The 24,512-nt window shown below is 38.3% G+C and overlaps 1 protein-coding gene across 4 annotated transcripts in view; it reads right to left on the bottom strand.

Moving 5' to 3' along the window:
* Window positions 1-2,637: 2,637 nt before the first annotated feature.
* The window catches only part of MAP3K7CL (MAP3K7 C-terminal like), a 79,103-nt gene continuing 57,228 nt past the window's right edge, over window positions 2,638-24,512 (bottom strand). For all 4 annotated transcript variants that reach the window (XM_077878695.1, XM_077878693.1, XM_077878694.1 and 1 more), the window contains 3 exons: window positions 23,143-23,204; window positions 13,508-13,623; window positions 2,638-3,079 (listed from right to left, as the gene is read on the bottom strand). In XM_077878695.1, the coding sequence (XP_077734821.1) occupies window positions 2,899-3,079; window positions 13,508-13,623; window positions 23,143-23,204 (359 nt within the window). In that variant the 3' untranslated portion in view covers window positions 2,638-2,898. The remainder of the gene's footprint in view (window positions 3,080-13,507; window positions 13,624-23,142; window positions 23,205-24,512) is intronic.

Raw genomic sequence — 24,512 nt, 5'->3', positions numbered from 1 at the left:
CTATATATGCTGTACAGGAAGACTATTTACTGCCCCCACATGTGTGGCCCTCAGTCTGTGTTTCCCAACCACTGTCCTTCTGCTCATGCCATTCTTTCTTTCTCTGAGCTCCTACTGTAAACTCCATTTATCTTATTGCATTTATGTTTATCCATGTCTTCCAAGAACTAGAATGTGTAGGCTATTTCTGTTACTAAATTGGAAGCATCTCGAAGGCTGGGACTATGTCACTCATTCTTATAGCCTCTACTATTGTTCCTCTGACCTGCACTAAGAAAGTGTATAATAAACTCTGTTGAATTGAATTTGGATTCTAGATGGCTTTTATTTCCTTATTTGTGCTGACTTAATGATACATCCAAGCCCAGGTACCAGAACAAGATAGAGCAACATGCTCTACCCATACCAATGATTAGAGATTTGACTTCTAGCCACATATAATCACATTCTTTTCATGTCTACATAAACTAAATGACCCACAAATAGCAAATCTTTAGTAGAGCAATTGCAGGATATAATATGGGTTACATTTTCCTTTAATTCTGGCTTTAATGCAAGTATCTTCACCTTAATATTAATAGGACCTCTGTGCTCATTTTTAATGCTCTGTAACATTTTCATTATTGCTAATAGCAAGAATACCATAAATATATTTGAAGGTAGAAAATTCTTAAATGATTCTGTGTTATCTAAGTAATATGCAGCGGTAAGTAAGATTGGGGGAAATTTGTCAAATGAATGAAAAGAAGAGACTGGCAAGGGAAGACATTTTGCCTTTAGATTTCCATGATAATGCTTCAAAAGTAGATGATGTTTTCATATTTTCAATGAATAAAGAGCCTACTTAAACCACACACACCTAGGGAAATTCTTGCTCTTGAGTCATGAAGAGATAGCTTTTGGAAACATATAGTAAAATTGCAGGCTGAGACTGGCATAGACATGAAAACTATTCAGTGTCTCCTTAATATATTATCAATGGTGTTCAAACATTTTGAACCGGCAAAATGATTTTCATTCTGGTAGAGCAAAGATATTTTGGAACTATATTTCCCTGCCCACCCCCTCCATATCTAAGGGGCCATGACTACTTGAGCTCTGTAAACACATATAACCCTCTTCAGACGAGCGGTGATCAAAAACTAATTCTTGTATATAAACATTGGTCATGTACTCTTCATCCTCCCCATCCATTAACCCTGGGTTGATAGAAATTTAGTGGACAATCTCTCCTTTATATTAGTATTTATAAGCCTTCGATTACTAAAGAAGAAGGTTCCACCAGAATAATAGGGACTTTCATCTTTGGTCAAATGTTAAAAGCAGCTTCAGGGCAAAGAGGCACATGTAACATTAAAACTTTGAGATCTATCAAAAAGCTTTATTTTACAAATGAGGAAACTGAGAGCCAGGAGATTTAAGGACCTCATGGACGCTGCACCACATGGCAAGAAACTTGTGACCCTGCAACATGCTTCCACTTGGCATTTTCCCACCTGCCCAGTGCCTGGTCTAGTCCTGGGTGTACCAAACTTGTCACCATTGGCACATTGGGCCAGACAATTCTTTGTAGTTGGGGTGTGTTTTGTGCATTGCAGGATGTCTAGCAGACCTCTAGTCTCTAACGACTGGTCTATCCAAAGCCATCTTACTGTTTTAATCAACTCTTCTATGGTTCCTGGGAAAATACCTTAAGCCACTAACGCATCATATTGAGCATTAGAACTCTAGATAATTTACGTGAGAAACCACAGTCTTTCAAGAAAAGGGACTTCACTGCTTATTTCACACTCACAGATACAATAAGAACACAGTCTGACTCAGGTTAGCCAATCCCAATTAATTTTAGCATAAGAGAAGTTCAAAAAGGGACAAAACACACACTGACGGTTTTGATTCATGTTTAATGAAAAAGAAGTTACATCAATAGAAATGGACATAAAACAAAGAGATCAATTTGGGGAAATATGGTGATAGGTAGAACAAGAGAAAAAATCATTTCATTCCTGAATTTATTCATATATTCCTATTAATTATTACCTATCCAAAATATCTCCTTAAGTCCAAAACAAAGTCATAGTTATAGTCTTACTGATGTTTTCACGGGAACTCACCAAAGTAATGTCCAAACAATACTTTTTCATTCCCCCCCCATGGCCCCAGAACACACACAAGCAAAGGCAGAGATGTTTACTGGCTGGTAACGTGGCGTGAAAAAAAAATGCAGCCTTATCAGCTTTTTATTACAACAGCAAGTCAGCACTGGCAGATGTGCTTTTGGCACAAACATGCTTTCTGCTAATATTTTCATGAGAAAGCTTTTATGATATGCAACCATTTATTCTTAGTACAATCCATCGTTGAGGGATTAAACCTAACTCTGGTGAACATAAATATGTGCTCAGACATTTCTGACTTCAGGTTCGGGCACAGTTGAAATATTCAAGATGTGAAATTTAAAAATACACAGATAGGAAACTGCAGTGAGCATCTTACTAGTTTGTTTCATGGCTCAATTCTGTTCGTGATTCTCAGCCGAGTCAGCCAGTACTCTATTTTTATCATTTTCTACCCTGATGTACAGTCTGAGCGCATCTTCCTAAAGAAGAAAAAAATGGAAATGAATTTGGAAAAAGAAAAAAATTGGAAATGAATCATGATCTCCGAAAACATATATTGGCAATAGGTTTGCTTTCATCATCTTATTTAGAATAAAATATGCCCTCTCTCAAACTCGATCTGGCAAGCGTCAAATTCATGATAGACATTTGTCACGTGGGTAATTTTTATTACAATAAAGAAACAATAAAGTTTTACACACTATCCCTTTCAAATAAAAATCTTTGGCCAGCACACAGCAGTCACCGACCTTTGATGCTCACATTGAATCGTTTAAAGTTAGGACGAGCCCTGTCTCTTCTGATACTGTATTCTAAGTTTTTCCAGCTGTTCTACACATTGGGACTGAGCCAACTTCAACGTCCTGTTCTCCTCCATCAGAGCCTCGAATTCCCGGGCCAGCTGAGCAGCATCCACCTTCTCCCTTTCTGCTTGATCCAGCTTGGCAATGAGCTCCTTTCTGAAGATCCAGGGGGCAGGTGAGGGGGAAAAGCACACAATTTAAACAAATAAAAGGATGCAGTAACAGCATAATGAAAACAGAAGGTTTCATTCTGCTTTTCTGAATTTCACTATCTCTACTTGCTTCCAATGACTTACTTTTAGCTTTTCCAAGCTTCACATGTTTTAGCCACTAGGATTTATTCTAATATCTCAACCAGACACGTCCAAAATACTAACTATAGACCGAAAAAGTTCAGTGAGTCCTCCGCCAAAAAAAAAAAAAAAAAAGTAATTTTTTTGGTATGTTTTTTTATTGGAGTTTGATTTGCCAACCTATAGTATGATACCCAGTGCTCATCCCATCAAGTGCCCTACTCAGTGCCCATCACCCAGTCACCCCAATCCCCCACCACCATCCCTTCCACTATCCCTTGTTCGTTTCTCAGAGTTAGGAGTCTCTCATGCTTTGTCACCCTCTCTGATTTTTCCCACTCATTTTCTCTCCTTTCCCCTATTGCCCATGGTGGCCAAACTGTGGGAGGAGCCTCGGTGTCCATCGAAAGATGAATAGATAAAGAAGATGTGATCTATATATACAATGGAATATTACTCAGCCATTAGAAATGACGAATACCCACCATTTGCTACGACATGGATGGAACTGGAGGGTATTATGCTGAGTGAAGTAAGTCAATCGGAGAAGGACAATCATTATATGGCTTCACTCACATGGGGAATATAATACAATCATTATATGGCTTCACTCACATGGGATTTTTTTAAGAGTATAACAAATTGTAAAAGTTACAATTAGTTCAGGGGCAATAAAACCCAGAAAGTCAGCTTATAATTTAAGGTGTGATCTATTACCCTATGTGTAGGACTATAGTTTGGCTTTGCCTTCCAAATTCAGTTCCTATCTTCCTTTATTTTCTACTCAGAACTTAACAAATCTTTATTAGGCTTCTTTGAACTAAAGAATCCAACTCCTTCCTGCAAATATTACTTTCCATGGCCTTCTCTGCTGTTTATATATATCTTGCAGCCTTATTTAACAAAAGCAATATAACCACATTTTATGCTAGCCTGACTCTAGAATTCAGGAAGTAGGCTAAGGTTATTGGAGGGAACTTGTAGTAATACGGTCTCAAACAAATTCAGGTCTCAGTAATTACATATAAATAATTCATTGAAATAAATACATATAACAAGGAGGTCAAGATTCCCAGCCCATATTTAGATTTACTAAACATGACCACTCAAAGCAGGTCCACTCCCCTCACGTGGAGCAGTTAATCCTAAACTAGATCTAACCAAATTCTCTGTATATATGCATGTATCACATTTCATTCTCTGTAGGCAAAAGCACAAGAAACTTGGAAGAATGCTTTAACCAAGTGATCAACCTTGACATCACCAGTAAGGAGATAAATAGATATCGCCAGCACCAAGGACACATCCTTTTTCTGGTATTCCTGCCAAAAATGCATACACTAGACAACCTCAAATTGAGGGAAATTCTACAAAATTGCTAGCCTGTACTTTTCAAATTGCTAGCCTGAACTGTTCCATATTTAACGAAACTAAAGAAAAATGACAACTAAGTGCAATGTGCAATTCTGGACCGGAAAAAATTTGCTGTGAAGGACATTGTTTAGAAATTGATGCTATTTAAACGTGGATTGTGAAACAATAGTACTGCATCAATGCTAAAATTCTTAATTTGTAATTACCGTATTGTGGTTAAATGAGAGAATGTCCTTCTTGGACAATACTGAAGTACTAAAGTATTTAGAGCAATGGGGCATGATTAGACAGAGGATAGAGAGATAGAGAAAGAGAGGTAGAAAGACAATAAATAGAGAGATACCTCATCTCACTGAGAGAGGGAGAGAGAACCCCAGTACCATGCAGTGTTGAAGGAGGGATGAAAAAGCACAAGTAGGAAAGCTTTTAATAATTACTGAATCCAGGAAAGAATACATGGGAGTTCTTTATACCATTTTTGCAACTTTTCTGTAAGTTTGAAACTATAAAAATCAAAAGTTACCCCAGGAAAAGGCCAAAACACAAATCAGAATTCAAGTTCTAGCATATTTTTCCATCATCCAACGGACTGCCTTGTGCACCTACTTTGATGACCACTGAGCAAAACCAGTCGTTGGAAAGAAAGTGCCCAAAAGGGACAAAGGGAAGATAAGCTGGAACACCAATATACATAAACACAAGGTACTTTGGGGATCTTATTGATCTTTGAATCTTACATGGTACTTAGAATATAAAGGTTCCCATTAAATACTTGCTGAATGAATAATTAAAGAGTAAGATACCTCAGAGACAAATCACATGTATTTTAAAGATGAGGAACTAGGAATGCAAAATGCCTAATTGAGAAAGTCACCCACTAATAACCTATTCTTCTGATTAAATGTTTATGGCTTTTTGCCTCTAAGCATAGTTTAAGCAATAAATGTCAATAATTAAGTATTAGTAAAGTTCTTTATGTGACTGTCTTAAAGAAATTGATTAGTAAAACTTAATAGAAATGAAAAAGAGATGTCTCTAAATCCCCCACCCATCAGATCATCTATTCTTATTCCTTTTTTTTTTTTTTCCTTTCAAGTGAACTGTGTTACACAAATAATTCACATGGAATTAGAGTTTTGCTTTCAAATCATGGTCTGGGAATTGGCAGTACTGGATATAACAATAGCTATTGTCCTGGTTCCATATCTGACCTCATTTTAAACTCCTAGGGAAATCTGTTATCAGTTTTGACTGGTAGAAAAGACAAACCACAGAATCATAGATTTTACAACTAAAAGTAATGGTCATGACTGTCTAGTCCAGTTTTCTTGTGTTGGAGAAAATCAAGAATAATTTCTTCCTTACTGGACTCACAAGGACTTAATAGGTTTCTTAATTAGTCTGATGATTCTGATAAGCAATTATACATATATTCAATGAATACTGTCAAAATGCATGTTGTCTCCTGTCCAAGACCTACTTATATAAATGCATTTATGTCCACCCATTAGCAATTCATAATTAAACCTGGCAAATCAAGCTTTGGAGACAATCTTATAAATAGATGATCTGAGGAAAAATCAATATCTATAATTGGCTAAAATGTGGTCCTGCCTTTGATTTCGTGTTTATCATTTCTATCATGGCCTTCAGTGTAATGTGATAAGGGGAAGAAGACCATCATTATAGGAATCCTATTTCTAAAATCAAGAGCCTACAATGTAGTTTCCAACATGATCTACTTCAACAGTGAAAAGGCCATAACCTTGGGTCCATTGCAGACCACCTGCCATCCCCATCCTAAGCCATATGCCTTGAAAAGTTTTTATTCACCACAACAAATTGAGGAAGGGAAAGTCTAAGTTAAAGAGAACTTTGAAACTCTGTGGAAACTAATTCCAAGATAAAGGAGGTTGGGACATGAATTCATCATTAGGACAAATATTTCTGTTTCTGGAAAAACCACTACCATGGTTCTTGGGACTTTCAAAGTTGACTAAGACTTTTATTTGGAAAAGATTAAATCCTAGATGGTTTGGCCATAATGAGCTAGCGAATGTGGAATAATAATGTAACAAAATTTTATCTTCATCATGGGGATAGTTTTATTTAAATTGTGATTCAGACTGCACTATCGGTGGTTCTTAAAAGATGTGTGTTCTAGTACAAGCATTGATACACAGGAGAGAAGAAGCAGATGTCTCAAGATGGCAAAAAGGATGTGAAAGTCTACCTTCATTTCACGTGGGTGGGGGAACAATCAATGGTATTGAAATGCAATTGCAAAGCAGTCTAGACTGTGGTAATTGAAGCCCTACAAATGAATAATGAATAAGGAATAAATGTATTATATCATTTGGGAGCCAAAGGGCAACACTTCTTGCAGGAAGAAGTGAAATTTGCTCTAGAGTTCTCTTGGCACAATTGATCTTTTGAGCCAGATGACCCTGCTATTGGAGGCTGCCCTATGCACTGGCATCGTAGGTTTAGCAACATCCTTGACCTCGATTCACTAAACGCCAGTTCCCCTGCTCCTACTTCCCCTACTCCATCATTACAACCAAAAATGTCTCCAGATATTGCCAGTAACTGGGGGGTTAGGGACTGAGGAATTGGCCCAGTTAAGAACCGCTACTCCAAAGGAAATGGAGATTTTCATATAGATTACCCCACAAAGGGTTAATCCTGTAATAGAAATAGATGAAAGGCAAAATGTTTCCTCATTCTGTTTCCCTAAAGATTGGAGTCTCTTTCCTTAGTAAGGGAGACCTACCGAAAGGACTCTCATTGAGGAGTGGAAAATATGGTTTTTATTTTTTATTTTTATTTTTTTTGAAAATATGGTTTTTAATATGTCCCTTTTAATATGGTTCCAGGCAGAGGTTAGATGGAGAGATACTGAGGAATGAGATTCCAGTTAGAAGGCTGAACAGCAGGTAATTAGGTGACATAAAAGGCCCAAATCATTATGCCTGGGGCATGAATGGAAAGTATAATCTCAAAGCCTGAAGAAGTTTGGAACGTTGGGATTTCACACAAAGCTAAATCCTAAAGTGGAAATATTTCCTCAGCTATATCTCTGGAGCAAAGTAAAGAGCCAAGAGAGTTCTTCAGTTCTTCCATTCATCCACTCAAGTCTTTCTTGAAATCCAATTGCAAACCAGGCACTTTCCTTGATTCCTGCTAGCTAAGTTGGTCTCAGGAAGCATATCTCTACTGTTGGAAAATGAATGCAAGTCCTATACCCTACACAGAGGCATCTTACCCATATCAGGATGTCTTAGGGAGGAGGATAGGCCTCCCTCCCCATATTACTGCTTACGCAAACACTTATGGAGATGTATCTCCTCCATTTGTTATTGCTTTATGTCAAATTTGCTAATTTCTGGGGGATGTGTAAATTTTTTTTAAATGCTTGGAATATAAAAGTGCAGTTTGGTTTTCAGTGTTTTCTAGCTGTGATAGAAAATCTCAGTTTTCAAGGAAAATCTCACCCTGATGTGAAGCAAATAAAACCAACCAATTAGGACTTTTTCTGATTGGCCTTCAGACAGTCCCCTGCCTGACATCCCCTCCATCCCCAGTCTTTGAAAGGTTCCCCAGAACATAGCCTAAAAATATCTGCCATCAGGATTGTCCTAAAGAAATAAATATCTCTGGTTAAACCTAAAAAGCTATTGTTATTGGAAAATCCAGAACAAATTAAATGCCACGATTGAAAACAAATCAGAATAGGGCTATTTTTAGACTATGCTGTTACAAATTAATATGCTCCCTTTCCCCCATCCTAAGATTTCCCCTCAATGAGTTATTGCTCCTTCAATCATCATTTTATGTATTTTTAAAAGATCCGAAGATAAGGGTGCCTGGGTGGCTCAGTCAGTTTAGGGTCAGACTCTTGGTTTCAGCTCAGGTCATGATCTCAGGGTCCTAGGATCAAGCCCCTCATTGGGCTCCCCACTAAGCAGGTAGTCTGCTTGTTTCCCTCTCCCTCTGCATCACCCTCCCCCTCTCCTCAGGTGTTCTTTCTCTCTGAAATAGATAAATAAATATTTTGGAAAAAAAAAGATCTGAAGATATAGGTCTGACATTTTTATGTTATCCCCATATGAAAATCCTTTTCGAATGTTTTGCCTGAACCTACAAAAATTATATAACATCTTCTCAATTCCATAATCAAAAGAGAAATAACCCAACTAAAAAATGGGCAAAGAATCCGAAAGTCTCCAAGAAGACATAAAAATGCCAAACAGCATGTGAGAAGATGTTCAACATTTTCAGCTGTCAGGGAAGTATCAATCAAAACCACAGTAAGACATTTGCATGACTATAACCAAAAAAACATAATAAGAGCTGGCAAAGACATGGAGAAATCAGTACATTTATACATTTCTAGTGGAACTATAAAATGGTGCAGCCATTTCAGAAACAGTCTGGCAGTTCCTCCAAAGGTTACACATTGAGTTATCACCTGATCCAGCAGTTCTGCTCTCAGGTATATACCCAAGAGAATGGAAAATATATGTCCATGCCAAAACTTGCATTCAAATGTTCAAAGCAGCCCAAAGGGCAAACAACCCAAATGTCCATCAACTGATGAATGGATAAATAAAATATAGACTATCCATACAATGGAATATTATTCAGCCATGAAAAAGGAATGAAGTATTGACACACACTACAATGTGGATGAACCTTAAAAACATCGTGCCAAGTGACAGAAGCCAGTCACAGAAGGCCACATACTCTATGATTCCATTTATACGACATATCCAGAATAGGTAAATCCATAAACAGAGGGTACATGAGTGGGGGCCAGTGGCTGGTGCGGAGAAGGGGGAAGGGGCTCTAGGTTTGGTTCCTGGGTGATAAAAATGCTCTAAAACTGTGATGATGTTGGCACAATTCTGTGAACATGCCGAAAACCAGAGTTATTTTTTTTCATTATGTAACATTTTTCATCCTGCCTTTTCTAAGAGTTTATCTTTCTTCCTGACATTCTAAGTCAATCTTCTAAACACCAGAGCATCTGGCACAATGTTTCACATATGCAGAAGATAAATGGTTCCCCCTTTGAACAAGATAAAATACCCAATCTGGAGCAAAGCAACTTTTACTAATTGTAAATCTAATTGTAGATCTAATTATAGCTTAATCGTATATTTTAACTTGCTGTCAAAGTATTGGTGATAAATTTCAGAAGTCATAAAATATCTACCTCTCACTTTTTCCCATTACATCCATAAAATACTGTTATATTTTGAAAGGTTACAATATTTATTGAGAAAAGTATGTACACATTTCATTTTATTATATATGCAATTCTATAAAAATATTGGTTCACATTCAAAAGGCCTAGAAAGAGGCAGAAATAATGGTAGGAATTTTGGAAGGATGTCAGAATTCTTGGTAAGTTTTTAAAGCTTTCAATAAAATTGTCATTTTTTTCAACTGAGAAGAAAAAAAAAATCCAATAAAAGTAAGAACAAGCTTTTCATACATCAAATAAGCCAGAAGTGATTCTTTAAATTAAATTCACTGCATGCTGAGTTTATAGTCCTAGAAAATGTTTGACTCTCTTTATCTATCTAATAGACATGATTTAAAATAATAGTTATAATCAACTCTTCTCTCTCCTCTGCAAAGTCTCCCAAACTTGATCCAGGGTGACCCCCTCTGGAGATGAGAGAGAAGTTCAGCTTAACTTGTGCCCACATGACTCTACTAAAGAACTCTTTTAAAACGTTTGAGTTAGCATCTCTCTTTGGGTCTAGCTTACACTAGCCAATCAGAGATAAAGTAATTGCCCATACTTTATGAAATGATGGGAAAGAAATTCTTTTCCAAATAATCAAAAAGCAGAAAACTAATGACTTGGGTCAGATCCATTTGACCTAATTTATCTTGCTTGAACACAAAGAATGTTCAGGAAAATATCTGTTATGTAATGAATTCCCACTTCAGTAAAGTGTTCATGAAAATGATGATCATCAATCACCCCTGGAGGACTAGTATCCCTTATTTGTAAATATAAGATATACCATACTTCCTATTTTTGCAATTTATCTTAGCAATTCCTTATTGCTGATATAGACTCTATTTTAAATATGGACCTACAAATTACAAATGACACATCTGTTACATTGTATACACAGAGGGTATTACCATGTTTTGTAAACCAGTCATTCGAAATCACCCTCACTTATGTTTGACCCTATGCACATGTCTCTATTCAGTGATAGAGACAAAAAGAGATGTTAAAAGGTGTCCACATTTGTAGGGAATTATGCATAGTCAGAAAGTCAGGACATAAACAGATAACTATTGATAACAGCAGCCAACAAATGTGCCAAAAGAATCATTCCAGGAGCCCCTGGGTGGCTCAGTCAGTTAAGCTTCTGGCTTTTGATTTTGGCTCAAGTCATGATCTCAGGATCATGAGATCCAGCCCCATTGCGGGTTCTGTGCTCAGCTTAGAGTCGACCAGAGATTCTCCCTCCTGCTCCCTCTGCCCCCTCCTTGATCACTCACTCATGCTCTCTCTCTCTTTCTCTCTCTCTCTCTCAAATATATAAATAAATCTTAAGAAAAAAAAAAAAGAATCATTCTGGTATAATTTCTTTTACCCAGGAAGAGAGATGAACCCCGTGGAGTGGTTGGGCAGGGCTATTGGCTAAGTTCTCCTTGAGGGTAGCATTTGGTAGGCAGAGAAGAAGGAACCAGTGCTCTAGACCTAGAGCTTGGTGTGAGTAAGGGCACAGATCAGGAAGGATGAATAGGCCAATGTAGATAAAGACGATGGATGAGGAAGAATTTTCTGCAGGGGTTCTAAGGCCATGGTGAGCTAGAGCTTGCAGTCCAGGCCAAGAACTTGGTGTCGTTTTCCAGCGATGTGAAGCCATAAGCAGGGACACCAGTTATAATATTAACATTGATCAAGATTTGAAGCAGTAAGTCCTGATCCCAAATAGTAGAAGCAGGAATGGAGAAAAAAAAGAATTTGAGAGACTTTATAAAAAAGAAAGGAAAAAAGATAACAAAAGAATTCAGTCTTTGCCCTGCATCTAGCCAATTATTTAAGAAGAAAGTGGGGGAGGGGCAGGAGATAACATCAAGAAAAGTCCAAAGTTCAAACAGGCCTAGGGAAAAAAGAAGATTAGTTATGCAGAAGCAGCAAGGATGTGTTTCAATAAAAGTCCAGAGGAGTCACTGTTACATCATTATTCTATTTCTTAATGAAACATACAAAAATATAAACTTACAAAACATACAGTTTAGTGGATGAGATTCATAATTGCCAAAAAAAAAAAAAAGGCCACCCATGGGTTAATTGAAATAAGCAAAGTCCTCTAATACTTTCCATCTGAAGAATTTACAAATAAATACATAATTACTTCTTTTTTTCTGTCTCAACAGCACAGTTCACACACACACACACACACACGGAAATACGTTTATAGGTTACTGACTATACAAGACCTCCTTTAACTTCCCCATGGATCACATTATTAATAAGTTTCTTCAGCTCCTTTAAGAAATTTTTTTAGGACTCAGATTATGTGCAAATGTTCTGAAAACTCTCAGACCAAAAAGGAAGTCTCAAATGTATGAGGAGGAAGTTGTGTTTTTCTGATCTCCTCATAATCATCTTTTAATCTCCTTTAGTCATAAGTCTAGGTGTGATTTTATGTTTGAAACACAACACAGCAAGGAAGTAAGAAAAGGCTTGTTAACCAAGGTCTTGCAGTAAGTACAAAGTCTGACCCTACAACCCATACCGATCCCACCATGTTCTCCATCAATGATGTCCAACCATCATTTGGGGTGCGGAGGGTGGGGGGGTGCAGTCTTCAAAGAGTCCTAAGGACTTTATAAATTTCTCAAAACATATTTCACTTGCTTTGGTTTGAAAACTAAGTAATAAATATCCACGTATCACTTCAGGAAGAGGGGAAAAAAAGCAGAAAGTTAAAGAATCAAAACATGTTTTGATTATGTGTCACACAACCTGATTCAGTATCTACATCCCGTGTACCGTGCTCAGCTTCAGAAATACGATGGTGAGCAACACCTGACTCTACTTGCTCTTGGGGATTAAAAGCACTTAGTAGTTACCACATAGTAGGTGATGCAAACATGAATCAAAAGATCTCACTAATAAATATGTGAGCACAGACTAACCAATGCGAGGGTGGAAAGGTGCCTGAGGCTTTGAAAGTATGAAAAGGTGGGGATCGTTGGGGCAGACACTAGTAGAACTGAGTGCAATGAAAAAGGAGGAGAATTCTGAAAGAAAAAGCTAGATGTGAGTAAAATTAGAATGCTTTAATTAATTAATTGAATTAATAGAACTCTGTAATTCCCTACAGCAGAACTGGAATGGTAATGAAGCTTTCAAGACAAAAAATTTCCTCAGGCTCTTAGACGATAAAATGCAGTTAGTCAACTGATACATTTACATTATTCCAGAGATTTGTCCCAGCAGCTTCTTTACAGGACACAGGAACTCCACCACGTAAGCCTTAATCAAAATTCACCCCAAGCCAAAGTGCTCTTGGGCTTTTGGGTGCATCCACAGACACTCTGAGTGGCTCCGGGTGCTATTTTGGCATTTTTAATTTCCTGAGCTAAAAAATGTTTATTAAAGAATTAAGTTTCAGGTAGGAAGTACTCCTGCTCATCTTCTCAGTACCCCATAAAGGAAAGCATTTTGTCTTCAGCAGTTGGGTTTGGATCTTTTCAAGAATCCAACATAGTATACACAAAAGTGGCCTAGTAACCTCTGAACTACAGAATGTCACTTGCCCCCATCCCTCCCTCTCCCCCTCACATTCGGCCCATTCCTTCCCTGCCTTCCCCAGTCCATGACCAGTAGACAGTACTCAGAGGTGAGAATGTTCAGGGGGATGGTACTTACTTCCTTTCCTCAAGCAAAGCGATTTCCTTTTTGACCTCATTGTATTCTTCTGCTATTTGGCAGTGCTGTTTGAACACCTGCATGGATTCCAGGGAGTCATGACAAGGCGGCAGAGGCTTCATAAACAACAACAATAACAACAAATCAGTCCGTTTCTTCACATCAGAATACATTATCAACAATTTCCCTAAACCAATGTTCTTAAGAGAGAGATTTTTGGCATAAGGATAGCATCATCGGTCAACATTGGACAGAGTTTGGCTGATTCTACTTGACTGCAAATAGGGAGGTGGGCTGATGTTCCCCACATTCATCTTCCAGTGTCAGTCATTTGTGAGCATTCTCCAGCCTGAGGCTCAAGACATGCCTATTAGGGGCCATGCATTAGAGTAAAAATAGGGCTTCCCATAATTCTGTACTTCTCCCCAGAAACTTAAACTCTGCTTTAGAGAAGGGTAATGATGGGGAAATATTTCAGTTGTCTGCTTTATATACCCCTTGCTTTCAGTGCCTGTAGCCCAAGAGGCATAATCTCATCTTGGAGAATGGATAGCCCTACAAGAAAGCCTCTCTTTTGAGAAATGTTTCCAAACTGAAGAAATGATCCTGGGCTGGAAATAAAGCTGGCAAGGATTAACAAACCTCAAGAAAGATGAAACCCCAAGTAAAATGATGCTTAGCAAATGTGAGGCCAAAGAGAGTGTGGATTCATATCTTTGTTTCTCTCCCATACACAAGGAGAACAAATGCCAGCAGGGCAAGCCTTTAGACCCATAACATGTTGAGAATTCTACTCCTTTCTAGAAATTATTATTTTTTTTTAGAAATTATTTTTTAAAGAACTAGTCTTCCTTGAGTTTATAATTTTAATTTCTAGTTAGCAACACATTATTGAAAACATTACTTTAAGAAACACTAGCTAATAGTCTTTTAAAGAGTTTTTTTAACTACCCTATTCAATTATTTATAGAAAATGGTATACAACATATGAGAAATCCAATTCCATTGTTAGGTAGGCTCTTTGATCTAATCCTTTTCTCACTATAGTCTATATATATAAGTATGTGTATGGCTAGGTCATATTTTCACTGATTTTATATTAGGAAATTAGGAAATAATTCATTTCTTGCTGCTTGTTCCTCTATACTCTTCTAGAACAAAGATTTCTTTGGGTGTTGTATTCAGTAACCCCACCTAGGATGTAATAGAAGTTCTATAAAATCCTATAAAGTCTGATTGATAGATAAAATGACCCCTCTTATTTATCATGCAGCCTCTGATTAGAGGTTTTCTAAAGGAAATAAAATTCAAAAATAGATTTGCATGGAATTTGCTTTCATGTGGAACATCTCATGTCCAAATTCATGGAAAATTTAATAATAATTGCATTATGGAACATCTTTCCCTACTGTCCCATGAACACATTCATAGCAGAAACAGCCTGTTGGAATAATTACCATCTTTCTTTATGGAAATAAATTGAAAAGTACTGCCCAGAAGGATTACAGTATAACACACCCATGAGACAAAGCTCTTGCCAAAGGAATTCAGAACTCCTGGCTCCTGTGGTCTATGTCCTAGAAATCACCACCCCCCTCATCAATTTTCACCTGTTACCCTGGCAAATTACCAGGTATAACAGTAAAGAGAATGAAAACAATTTACTCCAGGCACCCTAGCCAAGTTGCTATTAAATCATCTGTGCCCTGTGTCCTCACTGGAAGGTCCTAAGACTTTAAGCATCTTATTTCCTGTCCTTATGAACATCACGTAAATTAAATTCAGTTAATTCCATAAGTTGCCATCACCGGTAGGTCTCTGAGTCACAAAAGCAGCATAGTCATCTATGTGACAGCTAAAACTTCTAGGATTCGATGCAAGAGGGTTTATGTCCTTAAGAGGGAATAAATGAACATAGCCATGTAAAGGAAGAAATATCCTTTGCAGCTAGGATCAAAAAAGGAAAACTCAAAATTACATATATAATTTTCTTAAGAAGAGAGAGGTCTCTCTCCCCACTTAGCTTGCTACCTTGCAATCCTTTTATTAAGTGGGAAGTTTTTTCATCTGTTCTTTTTTTTGGCACTTCTTAATTGTGGGAAATTTGAAGATATTATGTAGAGGTAGTGCGATCATGCTGCTAAGGGTATATGAGGATAGGGAGTATTTCAGGATATATTCAGTATCCTCATATGCTCTTAGCAGGATGATCATGCTACTTACACATAGCACTATTTTCAAGATTTCTCACAATTAAAAAGTAGTGTCAATTAAAAAAGGAAAAGCCAAAAATACTTAGTGTTCAGCATCTCAGGGAATAAAAGGATGCCAGGTGTCACTTCAGCCTCTAATTCCTACAAGCTCTGTCTTCACCCAACTTGCATATAACTCGGCACCACTTCCAATTCTCCCAATTTGTATGAGAGCATTAAAAAGCAAAAGAGCAGATTTTTTTTAAGCAAGGAGGGAAGTTATATTGCATAATCCACCACAACACTATAAAATCATTTCATTAGTTGCCAGGGACCGAGGGGGAGAGGGGGAAATGAGGAGTTGTTTAATGGGTATAGAGTTTCAGTTTTGCAAGATGAAAGAGTTCTGGAGATTAGTTGTGCAATAATGTGAACAGACTTTACTGAACTGTACATTTAAAAATGATCAAGATAGTAAAATTTATGTTATGTGTTTTCACCACAATTTTTTTAAAAGTTAATGCAAAAAAAAAGGGGGGGGGGACTTCCATTTGAGCTTTCTGCTGCCCCAAGTCATCTTCTAAGAATTGGGACAAGAATTCACTACCTAAGTCTCACTTCATATGCACCCAAACGCTCTCTCCTTCACAAATTTCATTCTCCAGGGAATCTAAAATTTCTCACCTCTTTATATCTAGGGCCTTTCACCACAAACCCTAATTGTCGCTACACAAAACAAAGTGTCCCCTGACAGCACGATGGCACTGTCCTTAGAAGGCATTTGACATTTATGCCAGCCAAGGAAACTCATCAAAGAATTTTTTAAAATACATATGGTTCTCATCCCAACGGGAATTCTGATGGATAAGAGTACTAAGATATGTAGGTTTATATCCCCCAAAAAAGTAGAACTGTAGGTAATGAGATGTTATTCTGTACAACATAGAACATGGTCACTGCTTTGTGATACAATGTGTATGTCTGTGTGTGTAGTATCATAAGATCTTCACCGAGAGTGACTCTCTTACCTTATAATCCTGCAAAATAAGAGATACATATGAACAATAGCATTTATGGAATAAAATGAAAGTGTTTGCCTGAGGAAATAGATTCCTAAAATTTAAGCACAATAATCAAGTTTCCCGTGTAAAAATGGAGCTATCAAATAGGTTTATATCATATGACATTTGAAATATTGGCACTCATGAATTAATCAGTCATGCAGGGATTAAAGATAGTGTTTAACATATGTTCACATTGAAAACTAAAAAATAATGTAAAAGCATACCAGTAGTAACCAAATGGGGGGAAAAAAAAACTATTAGCTTCTTGGAATAAAAAATAACACATATTTTTGCTTTAATTCTCTTTGCTTTGTGTTGACTATTCTCACCCAAGAGGTTTTCGTAGCCATGCTTCCCTGTTGGGAATGGTCAAGTGATAAATAAACTTTGTGTTGACAGTGAATTTATCCTCACATCAGGAGGGGAAAAAAGTTTCCTTATTTTCTCCATAATTAGGCTGTATCTTCCCACACTCTGGATACACTTCTTCCACACTCTTGCCTAAGGAATCAAATATGGCATTCCAAAGACAGGGAATCCAAATGCCTAAGGAATCAAATATCACATTCCAAAGACAAGGAATCCAAATATGCTTGATTTCAAAGTTAAGAGGTAAAGGTGTTCTTCATGTACTAGAGTACAGATTGCACAGGATCACAGAAACTCTTCAGACTCACTTGGTATCTAGCCTACTCACAAAACAGCCAGTTCTAAGAAGGTTAAATTAAGATACTCTCCTAACAGCGACTCATCCCAACTTTGAAACACATTTTTCCAAGACCCAGATTGGGATTGGGATTGGGATTGGGATGAGGTCAGAGCCCAGGAGGGGGCACTTCTTCCTCACCATCTTTCCTCATCTCCTCCCAGTCCTATCCTGCTGCTGCCTGAGGATGGAGCTTGTAAGGGCTTCAAGTTACACACAGTGTGAGTAACTCACTACTACCCCTGGTATCCTAATCGTCAGGACAGATTTAACAAGATGAAGTAAGAGAGAAACCGCAGGATTCTGTTCCAAGAATGCTGGCTTGAGCCACACCATCCCATATCCACTCTCTGCCCAGGTTTATAGCAAGCTCCTCCTGAAACGGACTCCAGTCCTCTGGAAAGCGCCCCGTGGGAAAGAATCCAGCCAAAAGCATCTCTCTGCAAGGGGCAAAGCCAACTTAAGTGCTTCCGTTTTCTACTTGGCTTCCTCAAATACTACTGGCCCCATGCACTTCAAAAAATGGAAGAATTTAATTTTCCTCTCCCAGCTTCCCACACTGAAGATTATATTTAGGAAGATAAATATTCCACAGTTGCTGAGCAGACTTTTTATTTATTCCTTGAATCTCAGCATTATCTTTATTTGGGGAGGGGGAGAGGGGATGGATGTATCTGGTCTAAATTTATGTCGTATTTCAATGTCCCCAAATTAACAGTCATAATTTGTTAAAACTAAATGTAAAAACACAGTCAGGACTAATTGCAATATTTGAAAACTCTATCATCTTATAATTGAAAACACTTTTGAAAATATTTTAAGAATTGGCATTTCTATAGTATCTACATGATGGCCAAAGTCAACACTAGTCATTGTACTGCGTATCTTCTATAACATTGAAATGACGGATATTTAAGTCATCTTTATTAATGTAAGCAATATTAAAGGGAGAGATTACTCAAGAGTGTCTCAAACTTTTCCAACAAGGGCGTCTTTTTGGATGGCTACTGGTTTTCTGAAAAAAAAAAAAAAATTAAAGGTAGCACTGTGAAGCTCCAAGGTATCCATGTATATTTTCCATGTGGTCACAGCAGCCAATGAATGATAAGATACTTTTCAACATGCATATATATGAGGGAGAAAATGCAGACATTTTCAATGTTTTCTATGGGATTATTTCCTAATTGCATCTTCAGATGGATTCCAGTGTAGCAGAATCCTGGAATGCTAAGACTTTTCTATTTTCTATCATTTTCCTTTCCAAGACATCAAGCAATACACTGATGTAAGACCTGAAAGAAATTTCTGGAGAGACTGCTCGGATAACAAGATTCTATGGCACACAACTGAAGCTAAGAAACTGTTTATTTGTGGAGGTGACATCAGTTGCTGGACTTACTAGACTCTGTCTGAGAAAAGGCAAGTTCAATGTGTACCACAGAGACACCTGTCACTATCTTGTCAGATCAGAGGGGAGGACTTTAGGATTAAGCTATTGCTCAATTTGGCTTAAAAAAAAAAAGTCGTATTGTTTTCCAAGTACCTTAGCTTAATGAAAAAAAGGGAGCATCAGAACCTCTGTCCTAACTTAGATATCCAAAGAGATGCTTCTCTTGTCATTTTACACATATAAAGATAAGTGACTGATTCTTAAGTGCTTCAGTCAAAAAAATGATTTCACTAGAGAAGGAAATTAACATTAAGTGAGCAATTATTTTGCCAAGCAGTGTGCTAGATCTACTCATTATCACATTTAATTCCCACAACAGTGTAAGATCAATATTGTTGTCTCCATTTTGCAGTTCAGAAAAGTGAAGTTTAAAGAAAGTAAATAATATGCCCCAAATCATGAAACTGGTAGGTATGGAGCTGAGATCTAAATTCAGGCCAGTCTAATGCCAATGTCCATGCTCCAGCCATTGTAATTCTCATTAAAAAGTTTGTTACAATTTACTCATTAACATGTTCCCTGCCTGATTATAGAAGCATATTCTTCGTTGCAATGCAATTAAGACCAGATTACAGCTTAGCTTTGGATCATCCATAGGTCAAACGACAATCTCCAAAACATAACAACATGGTTAAATTTTAAGACAAATGTGGTACTGACTCAGATCATCCTTCAGAGCAAGGGGGCTTGACCTCGTTTTCAAATGGAAGGAAGCCGAAGCCTAAAGACAAATAGTGATTTTTCAAATCATTCTTAGAAGTGGACATAAAGCTGAGCTTCCTTTCTTTGGACTGTGTGTGCTAAACCAGCTCTACCCAAATACTTCCTCTAATAGGCAGAGAGAATTTAGAAACCAAGTTCTAGGAAAGGAATCTGCATAAAATAGAATCAACCTACCCACTGCCCCTGGGCTGAGACCTAAGGCCCACAAATGAACGTTATAAAGAGATGCTCATTTTAACACCTACCTTACCCCAAAGTCTCTTGCCCAACATTTTGCATTAATAGAGACATCAAGAGAAATGTTTGTCATGGCTATTCTTGCACAGGGCTTTTTTTGGCTTCTGTGAAAATAGAAGCACCACGAATTACATGCTCAAACATGTCCACATTCTTGGCAAAGCAACAGAAAAATCTAGGGGGTCAAATTAGTGATAGAGTATCTACCAAATAGATATTTTATAGCTCCATTTTATAAACAACACAAGAATGTGTAATGGATATCAGAAAGTCACAACAGATTTTACAAGGTTGTTCTATTACCACATTATGGCAACCCTGCAAACCAGAAACAAAAAGTCTCTACCTATCAGAGTAATTTAAGCAGTCCATAGGTTTCACAAAAGCTATATGGGAGAGAAAGCTACAAAGATTCAGATCCTGAGATCTAGCAGGAAATAGCAAATTTACTTAGACCAAAATATGACCTCAGGTTTCTCATCTCTAAAGTGGAGACACAATAGTTCGCTTACACAACTACAGCAAGGCTCAAATGAGATTATTTGCAGGGAAGTGTCTCTTGCCTAGCGATTCTCAATGTGCATGGTGGGATTTAAATCTGAGTCTATGCAGAGAGTAGGGCTGGCAATAATCACCTGGCATCATTTATTTTTCATTTGGCAAGTTTTTAAGGCTCCTGTAGAGATAATCAAGAGTCAGTTTATCCTCAAGCAAATAGTGACAACCAAAAGGCACTTCATGTGCCTTTGTAACCTAACTTTTATTCTTCTGTAGAGGATTATGATGGTCGGTAAAATTCCAAGAGCCATTACTATGTGATGAAAGCACATGACACTGACTGTGAAGATGTCCTGCTCCACAGAATGGATTGTTTCTTTCTTACATAAAGCATTTTCATTGCTTTCAATAAAGAGACTTCCTGCTGCAGAATGGTTTAAATTTATATGCTTACGCTAAGCATGGAAAGAAGAGTCTGCTTTTAGATGTAATATTCTGTATTAGCTTTTCCTTCTCAATTCCCACTGTTTTGTTTTTTAGTCATTCATGCCCTGGAGATAGAATAAAGGAAGTAAGCTACAGCCCCAGACAGAGGCGACCCTAACCAAATGGCTTGACAACTGGCAAATGTTTATCACAAATTCAATAATATCCTTCACCAAACAAACAAGCACTTACTTAAATGATTTTAGGTGTGAAGCTGGAAATGTTCCCTCCATTCATGAAGACATAAAGCAATATCATATTCTAAGGGTAAGAGCTGGGGGGATCAAAGCTCATGTGCCAGAAAGCAGCCTCTCAACTGCTTATCTTGTTAAGAATCAATGAAGATGAAATAGTCTCCTGGATTAAAATAATTATATAAACTTAATTTGCAATATATGTCAAAGGGAATTAACACCATAAAATCCAAATGGATCTTGGGATGCTTTAAAAGAAAAATTGTCTGGAGAATTGCCAGGGGTGCTATGCAGCCTGTGAAGAACGATCCATGAGCCAGGGAAGGAAGGCCATTAGTGTTCCCAAAGGAAAAAAAAAATTGTCAATACAAAAGAGTAGAATTAATGATCCATAGTTTGATGGAGGAACCAGAACCTGAATATACTTTTACTGTTTTATTTTCAAAACATGTATGTATACTCCTTATTTTCACCTAACCCCCATGACGATAAAATAGCTTTGAGGTGACAGTAAAATAAAGGAGAAAAAAAAAAAAAGAAACTAGGACTGGGAAAGAAATCTAGTTTTTATCTTATAATCCCAACTATACCACCAGCAGCACATACACAGTCCTTCTACGAGAACAGAATATAAGTGAGGAAAGTTGTATGTGTCATGGAGCATGCCAGACTGAAAAGCAGATGGAGCGGAGTCGTCATCCATGGTGAAAAAGGGTGATTTTGGGGTTATGGTTATATATCAGGAACTGGGTTGAAGACCCTGCATGGGGGCAAGAGAAGGAGGAGATAAGATGGCTGATAACTGAAGAGGAAATTTTAGAGGAGAGCAGAGCAGAGCAGAGCTGTCCTTTGACACCTGTGTGGTGATCAGTATAACCCTCCCACCTGCTGGCCAATCTTTAGTAAATCTCTGCATAACTGATCCAGTTCTGTTGAGTGAGCTTGCTGTTGGAGGGCTGTGACAATGCCAAGAACTGTGGCAGAGGTAAGAATGAGGACTCCTAGTCAAGAAGCCTAGTCACACCTGAGTCATACAGGGTTGATTTTTTTAGAGTCCACTCCAGGACTGTTACACTAGCTCTTCAGATCTGACCTGACTACTTCCAGGTTTTTAACTCAGCGCACTGGGTACTGAGATAAGAACTGGAATCAACCAAAAAGAACATTGTGTTGGGTTGCACAAGGGCTCATTCTTGGTTCTTCCCACCTCTGTTGAGAGCTGTTCAGGACCAGAGGTCCCAAATGTGAATGACTTCTGAATACCAGTCACACTGGCAAATGGGAAAAGCTGGTGGGTGTAAGACCATGGGAGAACATCAGGCCTGACAGGAAGTAGGGTTACAAACCCCTCCTAAAAGCTTTCAAAATCAATACCTAGAGAAAAAAAAAAATAGTGACTAAGTAAGTGTCTGTGTTGCAGAATTTAAGAGCCCTGTTAGATTTTTCTAAATGCGACTGCAGATTGAACGCATCTGACCCAACTCAGATGGGGGTCTGGAGTGGATCAAACCAGACAGCATTCAGGATGTTTAACTTAAAATAATTATATTATATTAAAAATTGTCAAAAATAAATAAATAAATAAATAAATAAATAAATAAATAATAAATAAATAAATAAATAAAATAAAAATTGGCAGAGAACTGGGGAGGGGTTGGGATGAGGGAGTGGAAGAAAGATTATTCTGAAGCCTGCTCCGCCACATACCCCCTACTCACAACTAGTCACTACCGCACAGTTTACCAATAAATCACTAATTCAAAATGGGCCACCAGTGCAATGTCACAGAGACATTTCCAGTGAAGGAGGGCAGGGACCAGCCCTGTTCCAGGCTCCAGAACTCCTTAAAAGTAGGAGCTTGCTTATACTATAACTTATTGATATTCTGGTGCTATAGCCAGATACTCATACAGGGATGTTACATGTGAGTGGCATGACTTTGGAGCTCTAGACATGCAAGCCTTGATGACTTGAAACATCCCCACTCTGTCTCCTAGTCAGTCTTTTCTCAGTGAGGCCTCTTGTGCATTCCCTATATCTTGTGAAACTAAGGAGGACAAAAGGAAAGACTGGATAGATCCTTACCTGTAGCTGCTGGTCTAATTCTGGAAAGGCCAGAGGAATGGCATCTTCAGGAGGTGTATCATCTAAAAGGTGAAAATAAAAGGATTCTTCACTACAGAGTTCTTTCTCTCTTGGGAGGTGTCCTGCCCTCACCATCTTTGGACTGACACAATTAAATCATCAGTATACAATCTTCAATTATTCCCATCACTTCAGGTGGGGACACAGAGAATACAGAAGGTGATCTTGTTCATTTCCGGTACAAACAGAAGCTTGGAGAGCATAGTTGGCCTGCCCCAAATTTTGCAAATAAATACCAGAATCCTCAACTGTTGAGTCTGGTAGCTCTACAATTAAGAAGTACTGCTTGTCTTTCAATATTCTCATGGAAGCCAGAACCAGATTCCCTGGTATGCAGGAAAGTGCTTTAACAAGGCGCTAATGGGGTGACCAGAACAACCTCAATGGGACAGAAGAATGTGTTAGTGAAAAGTAGAAGTTCGACTCTGAGTGACTCTAACGGTGGCAAAGCTTTAATGCTCTCACCACAAACCACCACCGCCAGGCAGTCACCCAGAGCCTCATTCCGGGTGACAGTGGGTAACAGGCAGCAACCCAATCAGAGCGGTTCTTCCCCACACGCCAGGCAGCAGTCCCCACCTGAGGCCTTGATGTGGGAAAGCCCGAGTGACGGGAGTCATGGCCATTCTGTCCTCAACCGCCTTCAGCTGACTGGCAATAGGCAGGTGTTTCTGGATCAAAAGATATTCTCAGAAGCATCGGAGGAAACCTGAGAGGAGCTTGACCTAAAATATTCAAATCACCCCCCAAATGTCTTGGAGAACATACGGTGAGTCTGCCTAGCTACTAGAGGACAGCCCCTTGTTGGCAGAACCTTGTATGTCCAGGCTCTGCAGGGCCATTCATTTCCTATCCCCTCTAGGCCAACAGCACCTACCCCAGGATACATGACTATTGGGAACAAGGCAAAAGACAAGCCAAAGAATGGTTTAAAACCCAAATCTGTTTTAACCTGTAGCAAAGAGGGGCACCTGGGTGGCTCAGTGGTGGAGCATGATCCCAGGGTCCAGGATCACATCCTGGTCCGCAGGGACCCTATTTCTCCCTCTGCCTCTGTCTCTGTCTCTCTCTCCGTGTCTCTCATGAATAAATAAACAAAATCTTTAAAAATAAAATAAACTGTAGCAAAGAAAGGAAAGTTCACGGCTTTTATGTCCTCACCATCATAACCAAATCTGTTCATAAAAATGTTCTGTTCTATTTGAACAAGAGCAAGTGATATGGGCCATACCCAATGATAGCACAGTCCAGAATTAACCACATCACCCAAAAAGCAGGATCCCGGCTTCTGAGGCATTACAATTCTTTGA

Source organism: Canis aureus, chromosome 30 (genome assembly GCF_053574225.1).
Source record: "Canis aureus isolate CA01 chromosome 30, VMU_Caureus_v.1.0, whole genome shotgun sequence".
NCBI lineage: Eukaryota > Metazoa > Chordata > Mammalia > Carnivora > Canidae > Canis > Canis aureus.
This window is presented reverse-complemented; position numbering and strand designations above follow the sequence as displayed.